Here is a 14,399-nt window from a genome sequence, read left to right as displayed (position 1 = left end):
CCACTGTATTTTTGAAACTGAAGGTTTGCTTCAAAATAATGGATTTTCCTTGAATAATACCATATCCTAAGAATGCTCATTAGGAACAATCAAACATTTCAAAAAAGAAAAATATTTGCCGTTCAAGGGTTAATTAGCGTTAAAATATGAAAGGAAATAGTCGTGGAGCTATGAAAAAGATTTGCCTGAAGTTAATATGAAAAACCCATTTGTGTTTGTTTCCAGCTGTGTTGCTGGATGAATTTCAAGACAGCAATAACCTGTGCATATTCTTGGACATTGATTACTACTATTTTCTTTAACATACTATAAAATATGAACCACTCAGTGTAAAAATATTATTTATGTTTCCATATATTCATAAAAATATCCCTATCCATGTCAATTGTACTCGAAGTTCTAAACATGAAACATTTCTCAGAGCGCTTGTGGTAATTTTAGTTATATAAGCAGCTCTCTTGCCAAATGCTGCTACTGGCCAATGCAGTGTAGGCTGACACACCTTAAACGTCAAGAGGTTTGAGCTCTATAGATTACAGGTAGTCTATAGATTTTGCAAGGTGATTTGTAAATACATCAGAAAAATTTTGAGTACTTGACAGATCAGGAGAAACTAACATAACTAAGTATGTGATCTATGAGAAATGCAACTTTAGCACTTTTCCTGCATTTGGATTGGTAAAACCAGTAAAAATCACATCATCAATGATCACTGTTTATGAATTCTGAACTGTTAGCCTGCAAGAGGGAAAGGTCGCTGAGGGACTGGAGGATGAGGTATCATGCATGTCACCAATTAATTATTGAAGAAGTGCTCTTAAAAATTATATTTTATATATCACCACAATCACATTATAAATTAAAATAAATTACTATTCCTTTGCTAATCTGATCCATTCCATAAAAATGCAGATAATTAACACATTGCAACAAATCACAGAACTGAAAACAGCACCTGTACCTCCAAAGGTTTGGTCTCGAAGATGAAAACACGTTATACCTACATTGGTAGGTTACTGAAATTATTTAAGAAAATTACATTCTTCCAACAAAAAATACATTATGTCTACATTGGTAGGCTACTGAAATTATTTAAAAAATTACATTCTTCGAACAATACTGATAATCTGTCCATATCAAGAAACAGGTTTGATAAAGATTTTATAAACTGAACTAAAGGAAGTCACTAAATTATCAGGAAAATTTCTCAGAACCAGCTGATACAAGTTACACCTCTCATTTTAGCTTGTAAAAGAACACCACCACACACAAGAGGATAATGATAACATTTTCCATATCACACATACTTAAACTAGCACACTTTTTAATACCATAATTATGTGAATACTCCGTGCATATTTTTTCCAGAATTTAGCAAAGAAAAATGTGGGTGCATGCATTATTTGAAATAAGGTTAGGCTCACTTCGCCTCAAGCAATGGCTTCTGTTATACTATACCGTTGTCCGGTCATCAGTAGCACGTTAGAAGTGAAGTGAGAACCACGTATTAAGTATGGGAACGAGTTCTCGTAATTGCTAGTTCAAGGCTAAAGAAATGTAGAGAATACTGGAAACTGTGCAGCAGGAGGGAAGTAGTACGTCAGAGAAGGTTGTACTAGCGACTGATGAAGAAACAAAGTGCGACTTCAAAAAATAGCAGTCGCCGGGCATTTTGCACATTCCTATACAGCTAATACCAGACAATCAGAATATCATTATGACAACACATTGGCAGAACTAGCTGAATACAAATATCAAGGGAAGATGAGCAAACTGCATGACAATTCTGATTGAGGAGGTTATGAACCCAACAGCATGTGAAGATTATGATAAGTTTCTTAAAACAAATTAATATTTTATTCAGTTTTGGAGTATATCATTATGTACGCTTGGATTAATTTCTTATACATGAAACATAATTTTCTTTTATTTTTAAATTATCTCCTAAAATTAGGATGCATGGGTTATTTGATGACGTGAATTATTTGCGTATATGCAGTAAGTATATCCTAAAAGTAAGAGACAGGTTTATCTACATAAATGTCAGAGATGCCTCTTAACTTCTATTAAGCCCTTTACACCTAAAATACAAACATTTTGAAAATAAAGGAAGAAGTAATCCTTCTATTAGTTCAAAGGTAAAGCTAAGCTTGAAGGGTGAAAAGAAACATCCATGCATGAAAGCTAATTAAGAGAACATAATAAGATAGCAGTGATATGCTGGATACAAACATAGTTGATACTACACACTGTGCCAATTGACAGTTGGAACTAAGATGGACATAATTGCAGCGAGAAGTATAGGTACGGCACAGAAATTCAATCATCGGTGTCGCAAAGTTAATAAATACAGCCTAATTGAGCCGAGAAATATCAAGGCGGTGGTGAGAAAAAGAAAGGAATGATTGAGATTGTTACAGCATTATTATTGTCATAATTTCTCATAAAAACTCTAGAAGCAAGGTGCAGCATCGTATTGTCGTGGGAGAAATAAGCACATATTACAAGCTATTAACTACTATTTCAAGAAAACCGGTCAATCAGTTGAGACAAGAACACAGATATTTCAAAATATTGCATTGGATCACGTAAAAGAATCACCGAGAAATTAAAATGTTATAGGAAGAAGCAGATTACATAAGTACTACGTCACAAAGCCCGTATGTCAGCAGCGGATATTATTTTAAGCTTGCCTGCTAGAGATATTTAAAATCACAGCAACTGAAGTCGATATATAACACAGAAATTAGAAAATATAAGTGAATTACAGGCAGACATATTGGTAATCTAAAGGAAAATATTAAGAATTGAAACTTAGAAACTTTCTATTTAACACCCAAATTCATATTAGAAGGCAGTGACAACCCAAAGATGACGAAACTGACCATGTATGTTTGCACATCTGTCACATCCGTGCAGGACATGCCCATCAACATGAACTAAGAAGATCATGGCCGAAGTCCGGAGAAGATGATACCTAAGATGATGGTGAATGGAGCATGACCTGTCCCACAGCATCCCCGAGACCGGGAAGGATGTAGCAGCGAGATTTAGATTGCAGATGGCCCAGTACATCTGATTTCAACATCAATGGAGCCGAGGGAAAAAGATAAGTCAAACAAAGCTATGTAGTAAGTAAATTGAAAACTTTCTTAAACAAAATATATTTTCATGGTGTTAATTAAGTTGTAGAGCAGTGAAATTTGCAAATCAGCACATAAAAAGTGGAATTCTGGCATGATATCATATACCTAACAGTGTAAAGGCTGATAGGTAGTCATCTAAATGAAATAGCAATTCTTTGGCTAGGATGTGAATGTGGTGAATTACAAGTGTGATATCAACATTGTGGTTAACGTAACAGGTAAGTTATGGTTGATATATTATAAAATGGGGATATTATGGTTGGATTATGTAAAGACATATGAGTAATATGAAATGATACATGATGAGTTACGAAGAAATGGAATAGTCAAGTAAATAGATTATGATTATGGAATAATCTGCGTCAAGACAACGTATATATGAAAGTTGTTGAGATGAATGAAGAAATATGATGAGGAAATATGAAACGGATGTTATGTAGATGAAGAATAAGTGAATAATAAGAAGAATGATGATAGTGATAGTTATTGTTTCGTTGATAGAGAAAATAATGATTTGTTGCAAGGGTTGTGTATAATAGAGTATTGACGCAAATTGAGGTTAATAATATATAGTTGACTCCATGATAAATATTAATTTCTAGGCATTCCATACCCAACGTTGAATATGAGTTATTTATCTCACACATAAGGAGTAGGCACATATAGATCATAGAGATAAACCAATATAAGGAAAGTTAGGTAGAATATAAACTAACGTTAACCAGATTTCAACCACAGTCATGGTCACCTAATAAATAAAGATATATCACATTTACCTATCACAATAATTATGATACTGGTGAGGTTACTAACACATAACGGTTGAAGATATTGGTAGTTAGAGTCTTCTTAAATGACATACCACCCCTATTTTCATGAAATAAGATGAATGAGGTGTTGTAAGTTAATGATGACATGTTGTTGTGTTGTATACGATACATTTATGCGGTTAACCTGATTCGTAGAAATAATGACAGAGATGATATCCACATGAGCTATTAATAATAATTATAGATGATAATTTTTGAGAATTTATATGTAATTAGTGACTTATCGCTTATCTTTTTCCTGATGTATCCACATATGAGAAAACTGAAATGAATGAAATCGTCATCAATTATTGAAACTACTCATATCCTCAATATTATTGTTAACTACGATGATGTGAATGAAATTAGGATTTTTAATGTCAAGGCAACGGATGATGTTCAATGATTTCCAGAGAGATCTGTAAAATTTCAGAACTTTAACAGAGGTAGGGATTATAATTTCATTTGGTAACAAAGAAGAAGACAACAAGAGATGTGATTTTAATTTACTGGCAACAGAATTCCAAGAAGATCTCAGGATTATTTCCGACTTTTCCACTTTTCGACACGATTGTAAATAACTTCATTTTGTTTTTGTCTCAGTCAAAGCTTTGATGACTTATCTCATTAATTAATGAATTTTGTATAAGAAGAGATGCTTATTTGAAATGATATTTTATTCCTCTATCATTTTCAAGATTTTCAATATTAATAAATAATATTTTAGTCAAACTTATTAGCATTTTTATGTCATAATAGGATAAGTTAATAGCTATAGTGAACCTTAAGTTAAGAATTATTAATTTAATTATGCGAAATGACTGATCAGTAAAATGGGGCTGCCTGGCCGAGGCGGTAAAGGCGTCCTTGGTTTGCCCGGAAGGACGTGGGTTCGAATCCCCGTCAGGAAATCGTAAAATTTAAGAAACGAGGTTTCCACTTCCGGAGGTGCATATGGCCCTGAGGTTCACTCAGCCTACACCAAAAATGAGTACCAGGTTAATTCCTGGGGGCAAAGGCGGCCGGGCGGAGAGCTAACCACTCTACCCCATCAAGTGCCGAGGTTAACAATGGTGGAAGCCTTTACCTTCCACTCCTCCAAGGGCCTTCATGGCCTGTACGGAGGTGACTTTGCTTTGCTTTTGATTGATCGGTAAAATGGAGACAATCATTAATTGAAATGAAGCGTATTCAGCCGGCGTAAACCGCAAACCGATTTTTCCTTCGGACCCACGACCTCAAGGAGCGATGAAAGCTAGGAATTTTCTTGAAGATGAGCTAGTCTGGATTTCTTTGCCACCTGACCTGGATGCGGGAATGGCGCAACACTAATGAAGATGGTACCAAATTTTGAATCCTATGATGTTTCTTCTGCTAATGACTATGCAAGATGCCTGGTCCTTAATTTGTATTAGAACAGGGTAACTTTGCAACTATTATAGTTTGCTTTTTATTTTAACAACTGTTTAACTTCATCATTAAGCTTGGTTGTCTCATATAATTATATTCTGTGTACAGTTATCACAAACAAGTTTCAAATAAATAATGTCAACATGAAACTTATGCCCACCAAAAGGTAACAGTTTTAGGGAGGTACTGGACTGTTAGAAGTTACCTTCTAATATGAAGAATACAACATAATATAGTCGTCAATTAAAATCTCAAAACAGGAGAAAGAATAATAGTTACTTATGTATCAAGGGATCAAAGTACAGCCTAGACATCCTTGAGAAAATATGCTCGGGACTTTATCTCTCTAAAAGATAAAGCTCAATTTTATCCTTGGATACATACAATATTTTATTCTCTTATGCATTTTATATTTTATTTATTAATTTTAATTCTCATTATAAATAAAGTAAAATCTGTAGTATGAACAATATTGTTGTGAGTTTTGGTATCATGACCACTTGTAAATGACTAATAACTATTAATATAGATACTGTAATTTGTTTTGTGAAAAATGCAAAATACTGATTTTGTTGAGGTGATTGAAATTCCAATAGACATTTAGTACAAAGCAGCAAAAGCAGTATCTAAATTATAACTAGAAAAGCAAAAATGTTTTTAGGTTGACCCATTATGCCAATGTAAAATTTTATTCCCTCACTGATTCAATAAGGTTTTATTCCCTCAGGAATTAAAGTATTGCTTTAGCAACAAAAATCCAACAATTATTATTACACTTCAAATTGCATAAGAGAATAAATGAAATCTTGCTATATTATTTTTCATACAACAGTTTTCTAGACAGCAGACCTTATAATACTTTCTCCAGATAACATTAAATTATTTATCCATCAATCATGAAGATCACTGGAAGAAGATAGTTTTAAGGTAAGTAATACCAAAAAGATATGGACAGATTTTCTGCCTTCAGATGCCAACAAAATGTAAACTTTCCTAAAATACTGTATTTTTTTAATCACACTTCCAAGCATTTAAGAGAGGAAGGAAAAATGGTGTAAATGGTCCAAGGTTCAATCTTTTCTATATGCACAGGTGTATCAATCACCTTTCACTTAATGCTTCTCTTTTATGCAGATCCTGTGTAATATTTCATACTTCAGAACATAGGTACACTGTTATCTGCACACAAAGGACTGTCTTCTTACGATACCTTCACATAAATTGTTTGCAATACTCTATTTGCCTCTAATTCAATCTTTAGTGGAGCTTTCAATCTACAGACTTCTGTTTTTTGTACTTCACACTACTTTGCTGACTGGACTGAATGATTCATACACCTGAATGAGAGTTATAAATATAACTTGAATCCTCATTTGTTACATCACACGAATAAAAAAATTGTTTTTATCAATGTACAGCGGAGGATACAAATTAATTTCTACTTCTTGCTCTTGGATTTGCCTTTAGCAGGAGGTTGGACGTGGTTTATCCCTTGAGCAGCAGCAAGTTGCTTCTTCAGTTCAAGGAGTTTTGCCACCTCAGGCTGCCAGACTGATTTGTCTGCACCACTGCCTTTCATCTGACGTACCAAGTCGCCCTGGCAAGAATAAATTGCAAATAAAATAAAACAAACTTATGTGAAAATGATCAAGAGTTCAATAACGAACTGACAAAACTCATGCATTCTTAAAACTATTAACTCTATGTATGACTATGGCAATTGGCAATGCAAGTGTATACAAACAAAAAGATCACTTAAACTTCAATACCATATATTAAAAAATCAGAGGAGAGTAGGAATTTTAGGATTAGGTTAAAAAACTGGACATAGTTTTATTGAAGACAGGTGCTCCAAAAATATCTGAGACAGGCCAATACATTTCTTAAGTAGATTTGTTTATAATACCTGTAATAAACCATAGGCCTAAAAATTTCCTCATCTCTTCCTCTGTCATCTGCAACTATTATGTCCAAAGCATTCTCAGTTTTCTCAGAATTATTAAGCCTTTTGTGCTGTCAATAATAGCCTACACAGAAGCAGCCCTGTTCACAACTTTTAAACAAGATCTGCAATTTCAATCTTGTTTGGTTTTAGAATATACTGAGAAAGACATAATTATTTTAAAATATTGAAACTAGGCACAGAAATTGGCAAATCAAAACTTCATAGATTGATATAGCAAGTTTTTCTGCATCTGGATGACAACACCAGGAAACATAAGCAACTATCTGAAGCAGTTTTCTAAAATATCTATAAACATTCTTGATGCTGGTGGTAGTTAAAAACGTTAATGTCTATCAACACATTTGATAGTGAATGCTTTAAATTAAAGAGAGACTGATAGTAAATGTGTTAAATTAAACAGAGAGACTATCAATACACTAATTTGAACTTGGGAGGAGAAACTAAAAATACCAATGATTATTATTGTAGTTTCTAACATCTCTAACGGAAATAAAACAAACTGTTAACACACAAAAAATAAACTCAGAAGATACGTAAAAAGAAGGATCATTCTATTCCATGCCAAAATATTACCAATAATAACATATGGTATACGACTAATATGGGAAAGACTAACCAACCTTAAAAGACCTTGTCAGTTTAGAGAAGGTCAAATCCAGATATCTGAAAAGGGTTCTGGGAGTAGTGAGAAAGTCCCAGTCCAGATTAGTATAGGAACAACAGAGAGAACCATTCTACAAAGAAGACTTGTAGTTTACACTGTCCCTGCCATATACCAAGCAGTGGTCAAAATTACTAGATATAACGAAACAAAAACAACACAAAATTCCTGAAGACTTCTATGCCACTAACGCCATGGAAGACAGAAGGTCGAGTAAGGAGAATCACGATTTGAGAGTGGTACTAACAAGACTTGCAGTTCATGGATACCATCACAAAATATGCAATAATAAAAAATTCCATGAGCCAAATCCTGAATGTGTATGTATGCTATGTAACAAATACTATGACATCATATAACTCATTGCAAGAAAAGGGAAAATCAATTGTGGACTGCAAAGTTTAGTTTTAGACAGGTTCAATGTTATGTAAACTTTTGTGCACTTTTACAGTATTAATAAGGTTATAATTTAAGAACCTGTTTGTAATGGAAAAGGTTAGATAGGCTATTATGCAAATATGTATCTTTTTTGATCATTTGGCTACACTCAATTCTTATTATTAAAAATATTTTCAGCAATAAATTCTTATGAGTATCTGTCTAAATAAATCTGTAAGCATAAGCAACATGAAATCTCCTTTTTTTTAAAAAGACAATGTAAGCAACGAAACACCTAAGTTTCATGAAGAATCCTCTTGCATTGGCTGGGTTTCGAATCGCAGCTACCTTGGCAAGAAGCTAGCGACGATACCATTTGGCTATCACACTTCCGAAAGTAAGAAAATTTACTGTTCATATGAAAATGGAACCAACTTAAAACTTTGATGATCCCTAGCCAAATTACTGGAGAAGAAAGATTTGGTGACAATTGGAACTATAAAAGCTGCAAATAGAATATACACAATAATAAATGTCCACACCCCAACTAATGATAAAAATAATAACAGGGAGAAGAGGTGAACGGATTTTGGGAGCTTCTAGATCAGATGATGACAAACATAAATAAAAATCACACCACAATTTTAACCGGATACTTTAATGTCCAGTTAGGAAGGGAAAAAAGATGTAGAGACATAATAGGAAAGTGGTCAGCACAAAGAAGAACAAACAGGAATGGCATAAGGCTGGTGGAAATCTGCAAAAATCATGACATCTCAAAGTCAAGATACTTCAAAAGAAGACCAAATAAGCTCAAAACTACGAAACATCCAGATTGGAAAAAAGGAGAATGGCAGTGGATCATGTTTGTATGCATAAGAATTAGCAAGGGGAAATCTACAATGCGAAAGTCCTGAGAGGGACAGATACTGGATCAGATCATTACTTGATAAAAATAAAAATTAAATTCACCCAATTGAGAAAAAAAAATTCCACCCAAAAAAGAACCTACAACCCTCATAAACTGATATATAATGAGTAATACGAAGAACAAACTAGCAGTATAAAAATAACAAATGATATAGAAGAAATAATTCCCCAATTAAAACAAATAGCTGAACAAGTAGTCCCAATAAAACTAAGTAAAAACATTAATGGTGGAATGATGAATGTGATAAAACATTGGAACATAGACACTTAGCCTGGCTAAGGTATCAGAGTAAAAAAAAATGGAAGAATCACATTTGGAACTCGCAAAACAAAGAAAACCCAAAAAATAATAAGGAAGATTAAACGTCAATTCCAAAAAGATATACTTCTAATGTTAGAAACAAATAGCATGAAAACAAACTCAAGAGATTACAACAAAATATTTAGCAGACAACTACAAAGATATGATCTTCCAACATTAATGTTAAAAGATAAAAAAAATAAGATAGCCCATAGCAATAGATAAAATACAGAACTTTTAGCAGAAACGTTTAACAAATTACTAAACTGCAAAGATCCCCTAGAAATTCTTCAAATAAACACAGAAACCCCAATTAAAACAAAGGAGAAAATATAAAACCACCCACAATCTATAAAGTCTACAAAACTTTGAAAGAGATCAAAAGCTACAAAGCACGAGGAGAAGCTCAAACATTTGCAGAACTTTGAAACTATGCACCAAAACCAGTGGAAATATCATTACACTGGAACAAAGAAGAAATATCAGACATTGGACTACCGCTATAATACATCCATAAAAAAAAATCTAGACAACTATAGAGGAATTTCTCTTTTGGATTGCACATATAAAGTAATGTCAAGAATTCTATACAATCATTGTAAAGATCAATCTGAACTGGAACTTGGAGCATACCAAAGAGCATATAGCTTCCTGGAACAGATAATCACCTTAATGGAGTCTATAAAAGAATGCAAAAACAACAAGTCGTAATCTTTGTAGACTTCAAAAAAGCTTATGATTATATCCACAGATATCGAGGTTCCACTGTACTTTAAACTGTACTCTAGAATACGTGATGCAGGAATGGTACAAGGAAAAATCTTAAGAACATAAAAATTGGAAACAAGAAAGATCAAATAAACACACATTGCTTTGGATTTGCAAATGACTTAGCAATACTAGCTAATAACATTCAAAAGCCAGAAATCAAATAACAAGTCTACAAAATATAGCACAAAAAATAGGATTCCAGATATTATTAGAAAAGACTGATATAATGGTAGCAGATACACTAATAACAAACCACATAACAGTAAATAATAGGAAAGTAAAAACTGTGAAACAATTTAAATACCTGGGAGAAATTGTAACATACAACTTGGACAAGAAATCTGCATGGCAAGAAAGAACCAATAAAATGATAAAAGCTCAAAAATTAACATGGTCTACATACAATAAAAAATGTCTATCGATCAAAACAATTTTTTCTAAGTCACACCGACACAGATAGGTCTTATGGCAATGGGACAGGAAAGGGCTGAGAGTGGGGAGGAAGTGGCTATGACCTTAATTAAAGTACAGCCCCAGCATTTGCCAGGTGTGAAAATAGGGAAACCACGGCATCTTCAGGGCTGCTGACAGTAGAATTCAAACCCACTATCTACTGGATACTGGCCGCACTTAAGTGACTGCAGCTACCGAGCTTGGTCAAAACAAAATTAAAACATTACAAGATGGTGGTTCAACTTGAGGTGACATATGGAAGCGAATTTTTTTTAAGACACTCAGAAAAACAGAATCGACAAAATCCTAAAAGTAGGGAGAAGAATAGCTAAAACATGCATAAATAAAAAATATCAAAAAGATGGACAATGGTGGATAGTGCCAAATGAAGTGTGTATAAAGACCTGGAGCCCATCACAGATACTATACGCAGATATCTTTTTTTTTTGGTGGTCAAATTATGAGACCAGAAACCAGATTACCATCAGAAATTATAAACTCTGGAATCTGAAGCAACAAGTAGGGTGGATATAGAAAAACTAGAAATAACTCTGGATGATTTGCAAAACAAAACAGAAAATTTAAAGAACCTGAAAAACACAAAAATAAGATTAAACCAAAAAATAGACAAATGGTATAAAATAAAAAGGGTATTTACAAGTGAGGAACAACATAAAAGATCAGAACGAATGAAAAGCTATTGGGCAATTCGGAAGGAAAACTTGCTGAAGAAGATTACTGTACCAGAAAATGACCAACCCAAGTGGTCCAATGATCCTGTAAAAAAAAAAAAAAGAAGAAGAAGAAGAAGCAGTATTAAATAAAACAGAACTTTTGTGGTTATTGCATCTACGTAAATGGCCCATACATAACAAAAAATAGAATGAACAGGAATCCACAATGCTGAAAGACTTCTCATCTTGCAAGGGACAACACAAGATTCACTACGGCGACCACCAACACCAGGGGAACCTTATATGGTATTTAGAAGAAGTAGCGAGCTACGACTTCTTTGTTCCTTATGAAAAATTCATGGACTCAAGGGGGCAAATTTAAATGGAAACAACTTATGTGTCGATATCTAAGAAAAAATTGTAAAAGAATTTAATTGTATAAAGTACACTTGTTCAGCACAAGTTTGCCATTTGATAAATGGTCAGCTAAAATAACACAAAGATGAAAGACATATACAAAAACAGTGATACATAAAAAACTTCAGATAAAATACAATCAAAAAATGCAATAGCAATCTATGTTTACAGTAAAATCTCGTTAATTCGAAGTCGTTGGGACTAAAAAATCGGACTTCGAATTACGTGATTTCGGATTAACTGCCAATTCGTAATTCAGAAGTACCAACCACTGCCGCATTACAAAATATTCTAAGGCCCATTACTGCATACAGTTAACCTTGATTCACAGTTTATACCTTTCAAATGCCATGAAAAAAGAACTATTTCCAAAATGTATCCAAGAAGGTGCATTTACAGTATTCAGGTAATGCACTTGGATATCTCACTGGCAAACATAACCTTATGCAACGAAAGAAAGCTCGGTTCAAAGACGAGGAGAAATCTATGCTGGCTCCCATGTGCAAGTGCTTTATTCATGGATTACTATACTGTATGCATTTTAGATGCCTTGTATTTACACAGAAAGTACCCGATGCCCTTAAAATCGAAGTTTCCTATGACTATGACTCTACCCTTGTACGATTTCCCGCCATGGCACTTCTTTCGTACTTCAGAAATGGAAACACTTGCCGCGTCACAACGCATTCTAAGACCCATTAATACATGCCAATCAGCTTGATTCACAGTTTAAACCTTTCAAATGCCATGGAAAAAACTGTTTCCGAAATGTATCCAACAAGGTGCATTTACAATTTACAATCACTGAAAAACATAACCTCACGCAACAAAAGAAAAAATTCACACAATTCAAAGACGAGGATAAATGATTCTGGTTCCCCTGGGCAAATGAATTATTTTTTGGATTTCTGTACTGTTTGCATTTTTAGATGCTTTGTACTGGCATGGAAAGAGCCTGACGCCCTTAAAACATTGTGGCTTATTGAACTTTCCTATGATGATGGGATAAAATTTATCGTTTCCATGTGCATTGCAACGCACTACAATGACCCCTATCCCCCACCCTTGAACGATTCGCCGGCTGACACTTTCTCCTTTAAAACCATAAGACCGTTTGGGCTGGCATTAAAATAAAGCAATGCAGTTTCATCGGCAATGACAATATTGTTCGGTGCCTACGAATTTATTATATGAGCCACATTTTTTTGTCAACTGTCGGCATCGCCAGTGTTCGCGGACTCTGTTTTTCCGCTTTCTCTTATATGATCCTTGTCGCTCACTGCCTGTTGCGTGATATTACGACGTTCCTTAAAAGGTTGAATACGAAATAATTCCGATTTCATTCAACTTAGCAATCATGAAGCGTAGTGTAGACCTACCGAAGTGAGTGTAAGTGCGAAAAGCTATGGTACCCCACCACATTCCGGAACGCGTTCTATTATGACGCGGATAAATTTCGAGTTGAAATTACTCTGTAACATACTATTGTTTTAAAACGAAAAGGCAGTTTCGAATTAAGAGTCTGAATTTCGGTAATGGGGCCGACATTGTACTTCGAATTACGAGTTATCCGTATTTCAAATTAAACAATTTAAATAACATGCAAAACCGTACCTCATGTTTCCGGGAACAAGAGCTTCTTCGAATTAGGCAATATTTTGAATTAACCAATTTCGAATTATCGAGGTTCTACTGTATAGCTTCAATCTTGGACGAATCTAGTTGTAACAAGTGTGGGTCCAACCGTATTTATCAAAACTATTGGTTGGCTGGAGGAATAATTTAAAATTGTGAAGACAGTCAAATGTTATCGACACAGTTCAAGAAAATTAGGGGAACATGTTTTGTAACGCCTGGTATGTGAACGTTAATTTGGTAGATGGGGTTCTAATGGTCGTATCTTATCTACTAAGGGTATGTCAAATCAAAGTTATACTCCATCGGTAGGCGTAGCCATGCATTAAACTGTCAGGTGACCCCTCGAAACAAAGTGAATAGCGGTGCATCCGTGTGTCTTTGTGAGGTACACAGATTACTGCGGTCATTTGAGCATGTTGTACGTAAACCAGCACATCCCACGAGACATCTTAACGAGGTTCAAGTCGCAAGGGCCGCCACTTTGATCCAGGAAGGATGGACTTTTTGTCGTGTTGCTGTGGATTTCAATGTCTCTCTGTCAGTTATTCAACGCTTGTGGAATCGCTACAATGAGACAGGCCAGTTCACAAGGAGGGCTGGAAAAGGTTGTGGACGCATGACAACCCCACAGGATGACCGATATCTGACCATATGTGCATTGTGGCATCGTTCAGCAACTGCCAGAGAACTGCAACAAGACCTCACGAGGGTCACTGGAGTCACGGTGTTTGACCACACAGTAAGGAACAGGTTAAGAGAAGGGTCCTTACGACCCAGACGTCCTGTTCAAGTGCCCCGTCCTTACGACCCACGCGTCCTGTTCAAGTGCTACGTTTAACGCAGCA

General features: G+C 34.7%; 1 protein-coding gene across 1 annotated transcript in view; it reads right to left on the bottom strand.

The window, feature by feature from the left end:
* Positions 1 to 812: 812 nt before the first annotated feature.
* The window catches only part of MetRS (methionyl-tRNA synthetase 1), a 298,475-nt gene continuing 284,888 nt past the window's right edge, over positions 813 to 14,399 (bottom strand). The window contains exon 18 of the mRNA XM_067147600.2: positions 813 to 6,962. Within this exon, the coding sequence (XP_067003701.2) occupies positions 6,804 to 6,962 (159 nt within the window). The 3' untranslated portion in view covers positions 813 to 6,803. The remainder of the gene's footprint in view (positions 6,963 to 14,399) is intronic.

Source organism: Anabrus simplex, chromosome 5, assembly GCF_040414725.1.
Source record: "Anabrus simplex isolate iqAnaSimp1 chromosome 5, ASM4041472v1, whole genome shotgun sequence".
NCBI classification, from domain to species: Eukaryota; Metazoa; Arthropoda; class Insecta; order Orthoptera; family Tettigoniidae; genus Anabrus; species Anabrus simplex.
This window is presented reverse-complemented; position numbering and strand designations above follow the sequence as displayed.